The sequence below is a fragment of the Drosophila sechellia genome, chromosome 3L (assembly GCF_004382195.2).
Source record: "Drosophila sechellia strain sech25 chromosome 3L, ASM438219v1, whole genome shotgun sequence".
NCBI lineage: Eukaryota > Metazoa > Arthropoda > Insecta > Diptera > Drosophilidae > Drosophila > Drosophila sechellia.
In genome coordinates, this window is record NC_045951.1 from 12,671,796 (window position 1) to 12,691,746 (window position 19,951).

At 38.9% G+C, this 19,951-nt stretch overlaps 1 protein-coding gene across 1 annotated transcript; it reads left to right on the forward strand.

Annotated features, from left to right (window-relative positions):
* The first annotated feature begins 12,209 nt into the window (after positions 1 to 12,209).
* LOC6605516 (P protein) lies at positions 12,210 to 14,525 on the forward strand. The gene has a single exon (XM_002030313.2). It carries the CDS (start codon positions 12,256 to 12,258, stop codon positions 14,362 to 14,364), a length of 2,109 nt encoding a protein of 702 aa, XP_002030349.2. The 5' UTR covers positions 12,210 to 12,255; the 3' UTR covers positions 14,365 to 14,525.
* The last annotated feature ends 5,426 nt before the right edge of the window (positions 14,526 to 19,951 follow it).

Sequence of the window (19,951 nt, forward strand, 5' to 3'; positions counted from 1 at the left end):
TACTCAAGTTTGTTTAAGAAACTGAGTTCACTTCAGGCAGGTGACAAAAAATTGAATCTATAAATGTTTTTAAGAGCTTGAAGCACACTTCTTTGTCTCAATTAGATTTAACTTCAAGAAGTAAGTATTGCAATAAAATGGCAATTTTCATACAAAAACTAGTTAGCTTCAATTTAAAGCTTAGGAAATGTAAACACTGTACTTTTTTGACCCACATGCAATTCGCACCAAACAGTTTGAAAGAAGTAAAGGCACCGAAATAAAACCATCCAAATCCAAGGCTTTCAGTTAAATTACGTATACGCACAGTATTGCAAATGGAAACTGCTTTCGCCTCGGCTAATTTACAAGCGTTCACAAACACACACATATACACTGGCTGGGAAATCCCCCGCCCCCTTAAAGTATGGCATATAAAAACTTTTAGTGCTGCTAACCCAACAAGGCACGAAGTGCATATTTCGTTAGGAAATCCTTGTAAGCCACAAAGACTTGAAAAATTTGTGCAGAACCACAAATTTCATGCGAATAAAAATGCAACGCAATAAACAGAGGAGAAAATGGCAAAGAGCGGTGGGCGGTGCTTTTGGGTGGCCGTTCCGGACCCATAAGGAACAGCATCAAAAGAGCACCAAAATATTCTCGATGTGAAGTGAAAAGCTCTTAAAAATCAACGCCAACATCCAAAATCGACCGCCACTCAATGGAGTGGGCCGAAGCGTGTGGCAGAGAATCGATTTGCCATTGCGTACTAGTTTCCAATTAAAAGTTTACTAATTATTTCTAAACTTTTGTACAGTGTGTGCGATCAATGAGCAGAGAGCATGCACTGCCAGCCACCAACTTCCCATGAATACTAAGCCACAAAAATTGGTTACGATTGCGAAATGTGGATTCCTGGCTCAGTGCGTATATATGTACATCCCCTCAGAAATGCAGATAGCTCCTGTTGTGGTGGCCATTGGTGTTGTTTGTAGGGCACCATTGCAAATGCACTAAAAGAAAATATCTTTAGATAATGCCCAAATTAGTAAGTTATGGTTTATTGACACTGCCATGTCAATTGTATCTCATAAATTTTGTGTTAATTACTATAGTCTTCCATTTCAAACTATATTAAATAAGAATATACATCTTTCGTCTTATGAGTTTTCATTATTGCTCGGAAACATTACATTATTTTTCTAAACCTTCAATTATTGCGATTAATTAATTTTGCAAAGTGGATCTGCATTTGGCATGGCTGGATATGCCAGGATATGCCAGGACATGCCAGTGCTTGTGTCCTCCTCCTGGAAGTTCCGACTCAATCAGACAAGCAAACGACGGCTGCAAATGATTTGGCCTGCTGGATGTTGGAAAATGCCGGGCGTGTTAGCGAATTAACAGTCATTTGCGAGACCAAAGCCAACAGCTCCCAAGTTGATTGTGCTCAAATTTCGGAGAACGTTAGCCATCCATATAAATTACTAAAATTTCGTATAACTTAGCCGAAACTCAACCAAAAGTTTTCCCGCACCCACAAATTGCTGGTGCAATAAGGAGGGCTTGACTTTTTCCAAACCCTCAGCGAGGGCGACAATGACTTTGTGTAAATATAGGGGGAGAATTGAAATTGTGCCAGCAAACCAATATTTGTTATTGCAATGGGTGAGTTTGTGCACCGCCCATGCATTTGTCGCTGATTTGTTGGCGTCATTATGTCGCAACTATGGAGACACCCATCCCATCCAATAACTCATGACGCACTTAGCGTTTTCAATTTGCACACCCTGGCGTATACGTAATGTTAGATAAATATTGCCAGCATGGCGAGTCGAATGGGGCGAAAAGGCACCTGGGAGCAGGACGTTCGAATCCAATGCCAACCTAAATTGATATCATTTGTTCCAAACATGTTTATTTTGCGAAAGCTTAATTATTCCATTACACCTGTTTAAATTATACATTTTTCATTTTCCAGGCAAAAAAGGGAGCGAAATAATGCAAAACTAAAATAAACTAAAATATTCCGCAAATTGCATAATTTGAATCAACAAATTTTTTGCAAATCATACATTTTAATTGTGATTAATTAGAGATGTTAGTTATCAAGTAGAAGACATAATTATTCCCTGTAAACGGATTTTGCCTTTTCAAGCCGGGTAACTATGCACTAAAACATTTATATATAATGAACTTCATTAATTATTTCAATGCTACATAATTCCACTGCTTAATTATGGCAAACATTCCTAACATATACATTTCAAAATTCTACCGTCATTTAAAGTGGCAGAACTAAATGTATATTAAACTAAAAATGCACAAATGAAAACTATTACATAAAATAATTGGGGCATTTTTAGGCGTGCAAAAAAAAATAGTTTTGCATAAATAAACGTGTTTATTGGAATATTGCTTGTTTAATTGTGCAAATTATTACCAGCATGATTCATTGAGCAAAACTCAGTAGGAAAGGTGGTAAATATAAATAAAAAGTAATTATTTCGTTGAAATGTGACAAACATAAGGCAAAAACACATTTTTCGATGAAATAATTAAAAATTTGGAATGCTAATGAATGGCAGACTGCAGAACATGAATGCGGAAATATTTCTTTAAAAATATCATCGAACCTATATATTTAAGCCAAAAGATAAACTTTAAACAAAAAAGACGTACAAAATGCGCAAATAAATCCATTCGTACGATTTCCAATGCAAAATGATTCGTTTTTCCCTGGCCTTTTCAGCATCTCAATCCCTTTTTGTTTCTGATTTTTACGGATTTACCCAACATGTTCCTTTTAACTTATTCTCACACTTTTCCCATATTGTTGCTGCTATACTCGTTATGGTTACAAAGTTGCTGTCACTGTGGCGCCCTTCATTGTGTTTAGACATTTTTACACTCGCCATCAGGATGACAGTTACTGTTTCCTATATAAGTCCCCGACAAACTGCACAGCACGTGATCGTCGAGATAATACAGATACATATGTATATATATCTATATGGCTGGAAGTGCGAACTGAAACAACCCACTCCGTGTGGTATAAAAATCATATACACACGTTTCTGGCTGTGGCATTTTATTGGCAGCTCTTTTATTTGCAAAGCGTGAGAGGCACAACAAAATGTTTTGTTTTTCATGTTTATATTTAGTGAAGGAAAAAGAATTGCGGAAATTTTTTCCGTGGTGGCACGTCAACATTTAATGGTTATTTCTTAGCAATGAAATTTTAACTCAGCTGTTTAGGGATTTAGCAATCAGGCAAAACTTTTTGCCTGCGAATGGCAAATATAATTAATGGATTTTATCCAATTAGCCTGCTTTCACGAAATGCAAAACATTTTAAAATTCACTCCGAAATTCTCAGCCACATCTCTTGATTCATATATATATGGCGGGCGAAAGCGTGAATAATTTTTGCTATTCATAAACGTTTGTGGGGCTCTGTGGTGGCAACAACATGAATGTATTTTCGTGATGTTTGGGGAAATTTCATTTTTCCATAAAACTGAGCGAAACAAGTGGGTAATAAATGTGAAATGTCAATTGGCTTGCCGGCGAGGGTATCGCAAAAATTTAATAAATAAATAACGAGGGCAATGTGATAGCAGCTCTGGGCGAAATGGCACATGTGTGCAGAGCGGAAGACTCGATTCATTTCAATCGCAGTGCGAAAAATTGAGCATACGCCCCGTCGTACGGAAAAGTGCACTGCAGACTGACAGATAAAATCATTAAAGTAAGTGAGCCAAGTCAACGCCAAAACATATATCGGCATGCTGCTTGACAGTTCGACTATTTGACTTAAGTATACCCGGATGCCAGCAGACAGAGCCGGCTTTCCCATCCTCCCCAACCGATAACCCAGTGAGATCAGGAGCACTGCTTTTCCGGGGAAAATGCGGGGAATGATGCTGTTGCCAGTCCTTAATAAGCTTGTAGACGATGAAAATCGCAAACATGCAGTTTTTCCCATTCCCATCCATACCTCCGCACCACCACTTTTACCATAGCCTCGGGACGAGGCAAAAACTTTCGCAACTCGCATCTCGATATGTGTGTGCGCAAATAAAATTTGTTTAGTGCCGAGGCGCAAACTACAGTCGTGTTGACGTGATGCATTGTCGTTTGTTTACCCAGCCAGAGCTTTACAACAAATGCAGCCAACGAATCTGGGCGTTTTAGATCCCACTTAAAGCGAAAACCATAAAGTTTGCAATAAATTGTGTATAAGGATAAGGACACATTTGGCTGAAAGGAGCAAAAATGTTATAGAACTTCGCAATGTTCGAAATTTAAATTTGATAAAGATTTATTTTCAATTCATTTTTGATAAAAATTATGTCTGTTCTTTCAAATGTACCCACTTCTTTGCGAGGGAAATTTTTTAGTATGTTCCTTCAATATGTTTTTGTATCATCATAAATATTATATTTATAATATTATTTCCTTAAATAATTACTTTAGTAATTTTATAGTATTTACTTTCTTACAAAAGGGAATTTCTCCGTTTCTTTAAGTTTTTATGTGGGTTTCTTCTTTTGCATGAAGCGCGTAATCTTTTTTACTTTTCTCACAACTTTCACTTGGCTGACTTCGGAGAAAGCAGACCATTCCATTATCTTGTGCTGTGGCAGACTTCGGAGCTTGATTAATTACTACTTGTTAAAGCCTTCGCTGGATGCTCAAGGGTTAACCGGCATCAGCATCCGTCCATCAAGGATTCGCTTCAATTTCACAGTTTACTTCTCACAATCCTGCCAACCTGGAATCGAGGGATCTTACTTTCAGGCAGTCAGGGCCAGGTCAGTGCTGGAATTGAAATGCATTTTTAATTAATTGAGAGAAGGCGAAAACTCTGCGGTAAATCCCTGAACTGTTTGACCTTTCGAAGGCTGTAACCGGTACTCACTACTTGTCAAGGTTAACCACGATTAAAAAAGTTGTGCCAGCCAATTGAGTATTACTGGATTTGTTTTGAGTTAAGTCATAAATACGAGCAAACTTATACAGCTGCTTTAATGACAACGAACGGATTGAAATGAATAAAGTTATTTACAAATTAAGACAAATAAATAGGATAACAAAAATTCGTTTTATTTATAACATTTATAACTGTGAAGTTGGTTAATTGTAAATATGTGTAGTTTAAAAGCTACTGTTTGTTCTGTTTTCATTCATTTCGTTCATTGACAATTACAATTATGTTTTGCTAAATGGCATCAAAGTGCAGAGTTCTGCATACAAAAAGCTGCTTAATATAACTAAGATTAAAATCGGAAACTCGTCCAAGTAGCATCCAAATGAGCTGAAAATAGCAGAGAAAGTTCTGTTTCGTACATTTATTTTGCACTTTGAACTGGCACAAAGTTGTCAAGCTTTTTTGTTCAGGAGCCAAATGAAACTGAAAGCAGCAGAAGCCAACTGAAAATTGGACCCAAAAATCGTGGACATTCTGAGATGATTTTGTTGTAATATTCGTTAAGAGAACTGAGCTGTCGAGCAATTTGGGGGAAAAAGTTTTGAACTGTGCCCAAGTACTTCAATTTAAACTTTTTAGCCAGCCCACGAGTTAATTTTTTGTTCTCTTCTTTGGCCGCTTTTATTTGGCTTCAAGGACACTGAAGATTTGGCATTAAATGAAAAAGGAAATTGTGTAAGGATTTTGGATTAAGGCGCATTAGAAAAGGGTTGCAGCTGTAACTAAATGAATTGCTAATTAAGTTGGGCCAAAACGCAGCTAAGTCAAGCTAAGCCTGCCAAATTATTAATAATCCTGCTAGCATTTTTACTTTTACAATCTCAGAAACTAATTTGCCTTCTCCAACTTTTCCGACTCGGTCAACGACGCGTGTCGAACTTCATTTTGATATGGGTCCAGGTCACTGACATATCAATTTGACCACAAAAGCTTTCAAACAAAGGCCAGAACACAAAGTTGGCCGCAAAATTCAATTTGGCCACAATGAGACGAGCATGAGAAATGCGCAAAAATATCTTTCTTGCAAATAGTTTAGGGAAATTCCAGCAAGTTTTATTTGGCGACTGAGATCAAAAGGTGAACATCTAGTGGAAAATTCAAAGGGGAAACGAAAATTCAAATGGGTTGGGAAATGGCCATTTCAATTTCTGATATGGAAAAATTCCAAGCAAGCCGAACCGAAGCCATTTCAAGCTGCTAAAATATGTTCCAAGTATTTACTATTTACTGATGTCGACTACCAAAGTTGAGCAATAAAAATGGAAATCAATATTCAAAGATACATATTGAGTTTAATTAAAAAGTAATAAATGAATGAGCTAACAAAATATGCATCATTGACAATTTAAATATCAGAAGTAAATTCATTGAAGTGATTTTTAAACATTTATGCCAAAAAGTAATAAGAGTCGATTCTAAAGGTATGCCATTCAGCTTACGTAATATTTACACTTATTGTTTCTGACTTCTTACGGTGTATTTTTGTGGGTGTATTTTTGAGCTGGAATTAGTCTAGGAAAACTCATGATGGTCTCCGAGAGAAATATTTCTAGTCTAAATTAGCATTCCGTTCGGTTAACTGACAGCACTTAAGTCATCCGACTGCGAATGCAAATAATGTGCACACTTGCGGGGTGACTACGAGTGCCCATGGAAATGAGAGCACTCATGTCATAAGTCAATAACCCAATCACAAGTTCGCAAATCCTGCTAAACTTCAACGACTTTTTAAGACTAATTGGTTGACAATTTGCCCATATATATGTTGTCCTCAATGCGCTTTTCAAATTCGCACATAACCGGCTGTCAAATCAGTTGTTGTCGAAATGAAATGATATGTCAATCAATCATTTTCATTTGATCGATTTCGGTGGGCGTAAGTCGTGTAGTTTGTCAAATCGAGAAAGTTTAGCTGGCTGCTTCCTCAATGAGAAAAGATAGATATATATAAGAGTCCAGTGAGAACGGATAAATTTTAGTGATTAAATTTAGTTTTTTGTTTCGGAACTTAAATCGAACTCGTAACGAAATCGATGACCTTAATTGGAAGTGAACAGAAATATATGCTCCATCATGGCGCTTTACTTCGTCGTTAACGAATCCACATCCACTCGAGTCCAATCGATGATAAATGATTACTCATGATGCCGTAAATACAAAAGGCACAAGATCCTTAGGTTGGAAAAAAGCAAGCAAATCAACTGCCTATAAAGTCTTCAGGAATTTATGTCTATATCGATGACGTCCTTCAAGGCATAAAAATTCCACTCAGCCATTGGCAAATTTTTTCGCCATTTATTATTATTATTAATATTATTGATTTTATAAAAGAACATGTTCTATGTGCTCTTTTTATGGCGATTCTCTTTAAATCCAAGGCAATTTAACTGCCAGCTTTGTGAATTTTTTCACATAAACGCGCTTAATTGGCCAAATTATGTGTGCCAGCAAAGTAAAAGGGGAAAATACATCGCAAAAAGTGAGCCACAAACCATTGAAAAACTGAGCGGAAATAAAAATTTTTTTCAAATAAAAATATACTAAGCTATGAACACTCTTTAGTGTTGAAATTGATGGGCCTGCGGAATATGAAGTAAAATATATATATATATAACATATATATAGCAAAATCATGTTTTTTGTGGTGTATGCACGACTTTAAAAATTCACATGTTTTATATTATAATAATTTTCTAATACTGAATTACACATTGTAGAGTAAATATGATTACTTAGAAATTAAAAAAGGCAGTTATATTCTCTAAAAATAATGGTGTAATTATTTTTGTTGTTTTGTGATTGCTAAAAATATATATATATATATATTTGATAAAATATATTTTATATATACTTTATACCAAATTTTGTAAGGACTCGTTTTGGCAGAAGTATGCGAGAAACGAAACACTCCGCTGAAATGGGGAAGGATACAGAAAAATGCTGCCAATTGCAGTTGGCTTGTGGCTGGAACACGATGGTTCTATGTTGGCTTGGTAGCGGTGACGTTTAATTTAAACTGAAATACATCATGCTGGCCAATTATTTGAGCAATTTGGCAAATTAGTGGCCCAAGTCATTTTGGCTAGCCCCCCGAACAGCGGCAATTACCAGGCAGTTTTCAACTCTTCTCTTCTTAACGCTTTCCATGCAAATTATTGTAGCCCACTTTGCTGCAGTTGCCACTGCTGCTGCTAATTACGGCACAAAGACAATTGGTTGTAGAAAGCGAAAGTCAGAGTTTCAAACTGCACTGCACAAATGTCGACCGCTTTTGGCAAGGTTAACAGCTTGACTTTTGTCAACGCCGTCTCAAGTGCGGCTCTCAACCATATCGCACGCATACAGTGAGCCCTGCGAATGCCATGGGCCAAGTTAAAACGCATTTCTGCCAAAACAATGGCGACAGCAAACGAAGGGTGAAATCTGAATGGGATTTAGACACTGGGCACAAAAATACGCAGAAACGTGAAATAACAGAAGCAGTCAAATCCGGGCCACACAATGAAATTTTAATTAAGTCTGAGCTGCGAATCGCATTGTGCTGATGCAGCCAAATGAAATGCCACTGATTATGTTTGTATGCCCGCTACCCATTCATTTAATCGGGGAAGTCTGGTACACTCGGTAAAATTTAAAAAAGAATGAGAAAATTATTTAAATATAATATAAATTATATATAATTAATATAATTATATATATATAATTATATAAATTATTCAATGAATTCATTTGTATTCATTTGTAATGAATATTAGTTAAGTTCATCGGATAAATGTGTGCAGTTCATCGGATGAATCTAAGAGGTACTTTTATGTTTACCCGAAAGCAACAACGCGCTTGAATAGCTCGAAAACTGCTGGCACATACACATATTTATTTGAGATTTTTCCACACGTATAGTATGCATTTACTTTTCTACTTTTACTTAACCCACCACCACCCACCGACACCCAGCCCCTTACTACTTTCGACTTTCCCCCATTTCGCCATGCATCCGTTTGTTGCTTTGTTCTACGTCTGAATGGCTACACAAATACAAAACGTCTGCACATTGTATCTTGTTTAGTATGAAACATAAATGCATTTGTGTAATTACACAACATACACAACTGTATCTAGAGAGCCTTGTTTTGGTATGTCTGCTGGGCTGCTCTTAGCCCACTGGGAGGTTGGGCAAGGATCGGGGAAGGGGAAGGGGCAGGGTTAAGGCGCGATGCAGGCTCCTCACTAATTGAAGTAAATGTGCTAAAGGCTTGCCGAAGTTATTCGCAATGGGAGTGTTCCTCGGCTAATGATTGTTAATGGATTCATTAGGAAGCCCTATTTTTACTTCCAGCTAACTAGGCTAATTTAATATTAAAGCGGCGGCGAAAAGCGGAAGTAAGAAATGCTATTTAAACCGGAAACAAGATCGGTGAGCTTAAATAGCACAACTTTTTGCCTCATGCAAAAAAATTAAATTCGAAAAGATACTAGTTAGTTACTTTAATATAACATTTCTAGGCTGAAAATCTTAAAGAGTAACATTTCACCTTTTAAGTTCACCTAATACGTAACCAATTACTCTTGTTTCTGATCCTTTTAATCCTTTTCGGACTCAATAACGCAATCAACTCGGTAACAACTAAGTGCAGCAATTGGCTTGGTAATCGAATAGTTAATTATGCCCAGCATGCAACAGGCCAAGTCAATGGCGCTACCATTTAGTTTTCATTACGAGTTTTGGGGTTGCACGTGATGGGCATGGATAAATGAAGACAAATAACTGGTTCAGGACCAAAACCTTCCTTCCGATTTGTATGCATACACTGGCCACAGAAATGTAATACAATGGAAAAATTACTTGCTTACCTCTGGATCGCTCCATTCTGCGTTCGTATCCCTATTTAATTAAGCACTTAATTATTTAATGCGCTGATTGCGCAATAATTCAAACGACCCTTTGCTTGGCTCAGCTTAGCCAGAGTCCTTCGAAAGTGAGCTATAGAGTGGACCATAGTAGTGACAGATAAAATGAACTGGACCTTAATTGTTAACGAATAAAATGAATAGTAAGAAGTTTACGAAAACACCCAGTGAAAATTTAATTTAATTAGGCCAGACTTCATTTTAGCTTCCGCTCTAGAAGGTCCACCCTAGAAAGGAAGCGTGTGTATGTAGTGAATGTGTGTGTGTTGAGGTGTCATAATTATCGCATTGGGTAGCCCAAATTTAATCAGATCACCGCACCACAGGTCAAGTCAAGGTGTGGCCATGGTTTTCCATTTGATTGCGTTGCTCTAGACTGAAACTAAATGAAGCGGGTAATGAATTACACTGAACTATATGCAATAGACCAATGATATGTGTTATAATTTATTATACTCTCAATACGAAAGTCCAATTTCTTGTATTAGTAACTGGCTATAAATATGTTTTAAAATTAATTCAGCATGTACTTCTTATATTACAATTTTTTATTAGATTTAAAAAGACCCGTGTAATGGGTCCGACTCAAATTCTTAGTTGACAACATATGGAGCTGAGTGCTAGAGTAAAATTTTAATAAAATCCACCATCGACTTGGTGACCCTTGCTTTTCATTTCATTTCCATATGCTGACTCTGTCAACCGCCTGTCTCTCTAATTAAACTTTATGGAGGAGCCAACATTTGTTCCTCACCAACGCCTTATTAAGCATTTTCATTATCCTGCACTTGACCAGCTCGGTCTCCTTAATAATGCTCATTTGCCCACAGAGCGAAACGAGAAATTAAAAATAGAAAGGGAAATGCATTTGGGGTTGAGTGAGCATAATTAAAGATACTTCACCCGATGCCATTAAGTGCAATGAACTAAGTGGATTAAGTGCATTTAGAAGGGCACAAATAAAAAAAAAACAATAGAATGATGTGCTTATTTTTTTTAATCACATTGCTTATTTGTGAATAAATGAATCTGGCCCTGTCCCTGCGTTCATTATGCAATCAGCAGTTTTCAATTAATGGCTAAGACAACATGCCCCGCTCGCCGTATCCCAATTCCATTAAAACACGAATCAATTTAATAGAGTTCTCACACCCCCACCCCACTTCTTCCCACCCATTCTCTAGAGATAGAGCAAATATTGGTTCTCCACGCGTTGCATGTGTATCGTGGATACAAATAACAAAAAAAAAAACAAAAAAAGAGCACGGGGAAACAAAATCAATCGAAAATGTTTGCTGCACTCAAATTAAAAATACAAACAAACCAATTCCAGGCTAGTGTAAGAGTGAATGTAAACAAAGTGGCAAATAAATTTGATTTGTATGCAACAAACGTGAGCTGAGCGAAATAAATACACTGAAAGGATGGACTCGAGCTGCAATTTCTGCATTTAAAATGGTAAAACAGGCGAGGGCTCACACATATACACACTTGCTCCTTTTGGCCCTGGCATACATAAACATTCTCAGCCTTGTAGTGCGGCACAAAATTTGCGCTATTAATATTTGCATTCAACTGGCAACAGCCCAAGCAGCCGAGCCACCCATTCCAATCCCCTGCTGCAACTCCTCCTCCTGCTCCTCTCAACACTCCTTGAAACTATCAACACATCTGCCAGCGGCGCATTGTCAGTTGACAATGGTCCTTTGGGGAGACGATGGGGACAGGGGGCAGGGGGCATGGGTGCAGGGCGCAGGATGCAGGATTCAGGATTCCGGGGGCCAGTGGCTTGGCAATGGTGGGTATTATGGCTGCAGCTATGCGAGGGTTTCAGGGCAGCCGTATATGGGGTTACTCTATATTTAAAAAGGCTCAAGCGACACTTTACTTCTGCTCAAAGCACGTCCTACCCAGCATGGGATGCACTGTGGAAACATTCTGTTCAAAAATGCTTGAAAATGATTCATGTTTTGGTATAAATTTCCCTCAAAAAAGGATTATACTATGGTAAGAGTGTTGCAGTAATAAATTTAATTTGTTAATTGCTAGTAGTTAGTAAAGTTTCAAGTTGTACTTTTATACTGAATCTGTAAAATTCAATATTTCCATTGAATATTGTGCAGCCTCTATGCTAATATTCATGAAGTTTTCAAATCCGTTCCAGATCAAAATCAGTTGCCAAATATTCATATTATTCAAATTATATCATATTTCAAATATATATTCATCCTGTGTAAATATACTATTTACTTATGGAAAATATGAAGATTTTTAAAACTGGTCGCAATTACTTTTTGGTAAATATCAACACATTTTAACCACTTTTTCTTATATTCAAAATTTTAGAGGATTTACTTAGACGTACCTTTCAAATGAAATTCCTGAGTGATATTTTTCGTGTAGCAGATTTGAGCCAAATAGACGGAGTGCGCCAGGCATGGCCTTCGTCGCACCAATCGAGCATTCCCCGTAGACTACGGATGCCTGAACAACCTGAACCGAACTACTTGGATGAGCCGGAGACAATCTCCGTTGGGCGATTCATCTTCAAGATCATAAAGATAGGTGCGCTGCTGCTGATTTGGGCCTTCTTTACTTACATTCTGGTTCGGAACGCCACCACGCCGGACTTGACATCGGTGGTCACTGTGTTGCCCAACGAGACTGTGCTCCGCCGGCTGTCCGTGCCTCATGATGCGACTGAGATAACGCTGAAGGGTCCCATCGATGTGCAATTGCAGAAGCATCAAAGCGTGATCATGGAGACGCCCAATGTGGGTGTCCGCGTGGAGTGGCGGGATTCGGAATTGAACACCACATTCTGGAGCTCGGATATCTGGATTGTCTATCTGGTCGAGCAGAGTGAGACTTTCACGAAGACGTCCAAAACCGTTGAGATCTCGGAGGTTACTAACGCCCAGGCGGTGATTTCGCTGGAGAGCAGAAGCGAGGAGCCGGTGTCGCTGCTGATGGTGGTATCGGTGTATCCTTTGGTAACGGAAAATGGTGTTCTCTATGCCACTCTGCTGCTGATCGGTTTGTATATACTGATCGTCTTCGAGCTTACGGATCGTACATTCGCTGCTCTCATGATGGCCACCACTGGGATAGCGATTCTAACGGCGCTGGGAAATCGACCGACTCTGGAAACAATAATCTCCTGGATTGATTTTGAGACTCTGATACTGCTCCTCGGTATGATGATACTTGTGGCCATAATGTCCGAGACGGGCGTATTTGACTGGATGGCTGTGTTGGCGTACCGAATATCCAAGGGTAATCCCTGGCCAATGCTCCTGCTGCTCAGCTCAATTACCGCCATCATGTCCTGCATGCTCGATAATGTGACCATGCTGCTTCTGATGGCGCCCATTGCGATCCGTTTGTGTGAAGCCATGGCCGTGCAGACGCCACTTGTCCTGATAGTGGTGGTGATGTACTCAAATATCGGTGGAACCCTCACTCCAGTGGGAGATCCACCCAATGTGATCATTGCCACCAATGCGGAGGTGGTCGCCGCCGGAGTGGATTTCCTCGATTTCACCATTCACATGTTGCCTGGCGTTATAATAGCGGCTGTAGCGGGCTATGCTGTCATGTATGTGACCATGAGGAAATCTTTGTTTAAACTGGAGGACCAACAACTTGAGCTGGCAGCTGAGCGGGAGAACACTAGACGGCGATCGAGTGCGGATATTACGGCTCGGGCAGAAGAAATGCGCAGACAACAGCCGACGGGACGTCAGTTACTGAAGCCGGCCGAAAACTATTTTCAGACCCTGGCCCATTTGGAGGCACATCATCGCATTCGGGACAAGACGCTGCTGATCAAGTGCCTCTTCACGCTGTGTTTTGTGATCATCTTTTTCCTGTTGCACTCGCTGCCCTTTATGCACGGTGCCACATTGGGTTGGGTGGCAATTTTGGCCGCCTTCCTGCTCTTGATTCTGGCCAAGATGAACGACATCGAAGCGATACTTGACCAGGTCGAATGGTCAGCGCTGCTCTTTCTGGCCGCTCTATTCGTGCTCACTGAGGCGGTGGATAAATTGGGCTTCATTCGCTGGCTGTGTGACCTCACAGTCAAGGTGATCATGAGCGTCGAGGACCATTATCAGACGACAGTGGCCATCCTGATAATCATCTGGCTGTCCGCCATCCTGTCGGCCTTTGTCGGCAATGTCCCGGTGACCACGATGCTGCTGAGACTGAACATTGAGTTGCACCGTAACGATGCCATCAGCGTTCCATTGACGCCCCTCATTTGGGCCTTGTCATACGGCGCCTGTTTCGGTGGTAATGGCACACTGATCGGGGCTTCGGCCAATGTTGTCGCAGCGGCAATCGCCCACCAGTATGGCTATAAGATCTCCTTTGTGCAGTTCTTCATCTACGGCTTTCCCATGATGCTGACCAGTATTTTTCTCGCAACGGTTTACCTGCTCATCGCGCACTCGCTATTCACGTGGCACAAGACGTAGTTTTCCAGGATACCAAGACAATCGTGGCCTATTTTCGATGTCCCTCTGGATGTTACTCCGATTTTGGCGCATGGCTTCTGTAAGGAAGTGTATACATTTTGCAAAATGTAAAGTAATTCGTCTACCCCATTAAAGTTTACTATAGTTTTTAAAGCTAGCAATTGAAATAAGTGTATATGGATGGCTAAGCAAGATAAGTAAGGTATTTTAAATTTATTTTACACACTGGAGTTGTTGGAATTGTTTTTATATATTTTTAAGTTAATGAAAAAAACCATATAAAATTACAAAAAAAAATGACAATTTTAAGCCATATATTTGAAAATTGAGACCTTTCTTGCCATTTCGCCCACTGTAACTTTTAATATAGCATACTTTGGTGCGCAACGACCCCGACGACTCGAGCTGCAATGACAATGCGTAGCTTGGCTAAATTCTTCCGCTTAATCGCGCAATAATAGCTCAAGGGTGTTAAATATGCATAAACAGCGGCAACAAAGGCAACAACTGCTATTACAACTGACTAGATCTGTGTGCAACAGTAACTGAGCCACATATGCTGCAAGGTCCTTGTGTGTCTAAATATAATTCCAACTGTAAGGACTATCGGATTCAGTTAAATGAAGCTAATTTAAAGATGCTCTTAAGCCACGAAAATCTTTTTTCGTCCCTATCTGGCAAATTAAAGCGAATCGGGTGTTGCTTATTTACTTAATTATGGCAATCAAAAAATTCTTGGGAAAACGCAAAACCAAAACCTCGAGGGAAAATCAAGGCAAACCGAGAACAGCAAAACATGCTATACCCCAATAAATCAACTAATTAAATATTCCAATTCGCAGTCAAATTGTTTGATTTTTGCAAATTTAAACAGACCCCTGTGCCCCTCTTTGCATTTTTGCTCTGATTTGATGTCGCGACTTAATTCATAACGTTGGTAAATAACAACAATATATATATATATATATAAACATACATATTTACCAAAACACGCGACAGTTGGAAAAATGAGTGAAATATCAAATGAAATGAAATAAAATAAAATAAAACGTAATGTCTGATTGCGTTGGCGTTTTTGGCTTTTCGAGGTTTGCTGCTTGCCAATGGCAAACATGAAAGCAGCTTTGCATGTGAGCAGAGCGCCAAACAAAAATCGAAACAACAACAAATTGAATGTAAGCCACAGCAACAATACCATATGTATGTGGCAACAACAGGAAAGAGCAATGGCAACGTAACGCTAATTACCTTAATTGCACGGGGCGTGTAGAAACACTTGATGAAGGCGACGAGGACAAAACTTTAACTTGGCCTCTAGCCTCTAACGTTACTTGCTCGGAATTCTAAGCCCGAAACAGAGATGGTTTCGTGAGTAGAGTTTGTTTTAAAATTAAAAAATGTGCACTATATAAATATAATATATAAAATAATAGTATAATATATAGTATATATAAAAGTATAATAAAAACAACATTATTAAATATAATAATTTTTACTTTAAAAGCCGAATTCAATGTAATTCAATGTAGTTTAATTTTAAAACCTTCAAAACCGTTTTATAAAAATGATTTTTAAAGGAATTTCCAAGCAATAACTCTGTCAATATTCATGTAAAATACATTCTTAGATCTACAAAGAAATAAATATAGTAAAAGGGTATATTTAGCAGTATTTTTAATAAGTAATTGCGCGTAATTTCCCTTTGAAATCTCATAAATCTATAAATTGCGATTATAACGTAATATATATGGGCAGGTGTACTTGCATTATATTTATGCCAACTCTATTGAGGCTAAAAGAACACTAGTTACCAGGTTACGCGAAAGCGTCACGTTGGCATCGCGTGCTGGGCAACGTGTGCTGGATAATATAACGTATATGCCAAGGCGGCCAAATGTGTAGAAATGAAACATTAAATTACATTGGATTCTCGGTGCTCCCGGGCTGGCCTCTTACCCACTTATTGCAGCTGGCTGGTTGCCCATTGTCTCTCTCGTCTTTTGACCCCCTTTGTTTGGGGCCAGGTGTGGTTTGCACGTAGATCGCGCACGTAGCTGAAATTTTAAGCACTCCCGAAAGGAAACCGAAGGATAGTCGGACATACCGCCGGCGGTTTTGCTCTGAAGTGCGCTTTAATAGTTGGCTGTCTGCAGCTGGCGCAGCTGGGAAATCGGAAAAGCGAAAAGCAACAGCACCGTGGCTGCGGCATTTGAATGTGGCGTGTCGGCAGGCCAGAGTGCTGTTTAATAAAATGGTGGGGCAAACAGAAGTCATGGCACATTGGATCTGCAACACGAACTGAAAGTGTAATTATGCAGATGTTTGGAGGATCAGCCACAACAATGATTTATGTATGTCTGCTTGGACCAAAATGCCGTCCCTAATTACATCTGCAGCGAACACAGGGACACCGGAGAATGCATAGCATTAACCTTAGCTTCCTTAGCTTTCCATGAAAAGCACACATGAGGAGCCAGAGAAAATCGGCTTTCACCTGGGCAATCATGAATTAAATCTGAAATGCCAGACTTGAGGACACAAAAGTAATTAACTTAGGCCGACTTGTATGCCCAGGGCCATCATCAATTTCCCGACTTGTCACTCTCCGTCGGAAGTTGGTGTTAATTCTCGTCTAATTTGTATTTCACCTGTCCTCCCACACGACCAGGCCGGCAGTTAAAAATCCTTTAGGCCAACATAAAAATGCCATTAAGTCTGCCAGTGATTATCCTTGTTTTGTGGGCGTCCCGATTGTTCCTTTTATTGGTGATGAGCATTATTAGAGATTAGTGAAAAGGACAAGCAAGTTCTATCAGATTATTTATACACAATCAGGTGCCTAATTAATGTTAACTTTTCAAATCGAAAATATATACTTCAACTAAAGGGGAGTTACATATCATTTAGTATTCTCTTTATTACTAATTTAAGTATTTTAGTTTTACAAATAAAATTTCTTACAATAATATGTACATAATAAAGGACCTCATTTTGTCTTGCTTAGTTATCCTCATATCCTAAAGTTGCAAAAAACTACTTCAACGAACCACAAAAATCTTTTTCTGTTTTTTGCACTTATCTCTTCCAATCATGATAAATATATATATTATGTTAAGTTTCAGCCCTTACCGCAATACCATCACGATGCCATCTTTAGTAGCTCAACTAAATATCCTTTGGTCACGCACATTAATGTCCGGACATAGTTTTCCGCACTAATAGGCAGACATTGGGCGATGGGTCAAGAACATATCTCAGCCGAGTTGTGCTTGGTATTATTGTTAGTTTGATAGTCCCATTGCATTTTTTACATAGCTCTCTGAGGACGGCATACATTGTTTACTGATGGTAATAATGATTACTTATTTCGAAGATTTCGTACTCGCTCCACAGAGTGCTGTCCGGTTTTATTGGCATTGTTAATATTTGCTTTGTTGGCATCCTTGGTTTATTTGCTCAGGATTTGCAAGGATACCACTCCGCATCGTAGAGACACAGGCTCATTTAGTTTTATTGCGCATTTTGGATTGTGGCATTCGGAAAATTTAGCTGAATGCTTTAGTATTTTAAAGATGTTGCCCCAAGCTCCCGAAATATGCAAGCTTTTTGATTCGGTTTATTCACTTGAGGTTTGCCAACCGAATGCGGCAATTAAAATTTTCGCCTTTATGCTGAGATTCCTGCCAATTTTCCTGGAAATATTTTATTAGGCGGCAAACCATTAAAATGGGGCATCAAAATGAAAATGTGTGCTAGGTATTAATTATAATATTTGAAAAATGTATATGAACATAATGATTTTCAGAGGTGGGGAAATAATATATAGAACTTTCGCGAACCTTTTTGATTAATGGAATTGTGAATATCAAAATGAATGCCAAATAGGCAACCCAGAAAACACAGGATATTCATAAATCACAGAGATGTTCATTAATTCGCCGCTTGACAATTGGTCAATGCTCAAGATTTTAAATGTATTAAGGATACGGGGCACACTCATAAAAAAAGCTGCGAAAATTATACGACCAAAAAAACACAAAGCTCTCAACGGGCCGCAGAAATGATTAATGACAAATTATTTAATGAGGACAAGGAAAATCATAAGACTGGGGCAGGTTAAGTACATCGCATTAAATGTGTTTAAATTATCATTACACAGCCAAAGTGAATGGACGGCAAAGGACCGTTTGGTGTGCTGCGCAAATAAGAAAAGCAAATAAATCATGAATATTAAGTTGCCCGACGAAGAACAAAAGTCAATTGGCCAATGTCCTTGCGATGAAAGTGGGAGTTGCTAGGCCAGTTGAGAGCCCTTGGAAAATGACAATTTTCATTTCATTTGATTAGACGTCTGCCCCAAAACTCAAACTTAAGCTCCCCTAGGGACGAAAATGTTTATGCAATTGGATTCAATTTTTAGATCCCAGTCCAAGCAATTGAATGATGTCAGTCAAACACACACACACACATATATGGAGACAAGCTCTCTAAGGATAAGTCGATTTGTGTGTCTGTGTGGGCTGGAAAACCAACCCTTAGGGCATTTTTGGTTTTCGTTTATTAATTTCTGACCTATCTGGGAGGACCTTTCCATGTACCAAACGCTATTAATAGTATTTTTCATATTTCTCTGGCACTTTTATTGAATTCGAACAATTTTCCTATGTGTGCGAAATGGCTTAGGCATTTTGATTTCACATTTTTGATATTAGAATTTTTCAGCTTTTAAGTACCAAAAATTAGCCTATTTTCTAAGTAATTTATAATAACAAAAGAGTACTAACGTATAATATACAATTTATTTAAAAAGATTCTCATGAGTAATTATTGTACTAGGATTACTATGAAATAAATACAATGAAGATAAAAGCATTTCCGACTTTATTTCACTGAGGGCCGGCTTAAATGGTTCTAGAAGAAAGACCCTCTTGATTCCACCTGTTTGTCAAGTAAATGCAACGATAATCTTATGGTTAGCATAAAACACACAATCCCCAAGCCGCAAATGAAAGGCACAAAATCCAGGCAATACTGTGGCTCAAACGAAAAGAGGAGGGTAAAGTGTTGGTAAAATAAGAAACAGGCGGAAAATGAAAGTGGGGCGTCTCAAGCTACGTAATTTCGTCCAAGTGGGCGAAACAAATGTTGAGATTGCAGGCCCGAAAATTCCGAAAAGGAAAATACGAGCAGTGGTACTACTTCCTCCCACTTTTTTTTGCCACGCCCCTTGACCCACAGCGACTTTTTCATATTTCCTGCTTCAGACGAAGTCGAGTGCGGCTTTAAAAACGAAGAAGAGGGGCGGCAAGAAGAAGCAAGCAAATGACAAGCCATAAAAATTGAGTATACGCATTGGTTGCTTAAGGGATCAAAGGATGTGCACACCCACACACACACACACACTCATGTTTATATTTGCGTTGCTGTTGTGGGTGTGGGTGTGCTTGTGTTTGATGGCATTCGATTGGCATTTTCAATGTATGTAAGTGGCTGCGTGTGGGGTGAAAAGTTATTGCATCATAATTTCCCCCACTAAGCATTTATATTGCACATAATTACATCCGCACATGCCCACGATGCCGTCTAT

Bases quoted from the DNA above. Each gene is read 5' to 3' on its own strand.
- LOC6605516 (XM_002030313.2), top strand. From the start codon at position 12,256: ATGAAATTCCTGAGTGATATTTTTCGTGTAGCAGATTTGAGCCAAATA.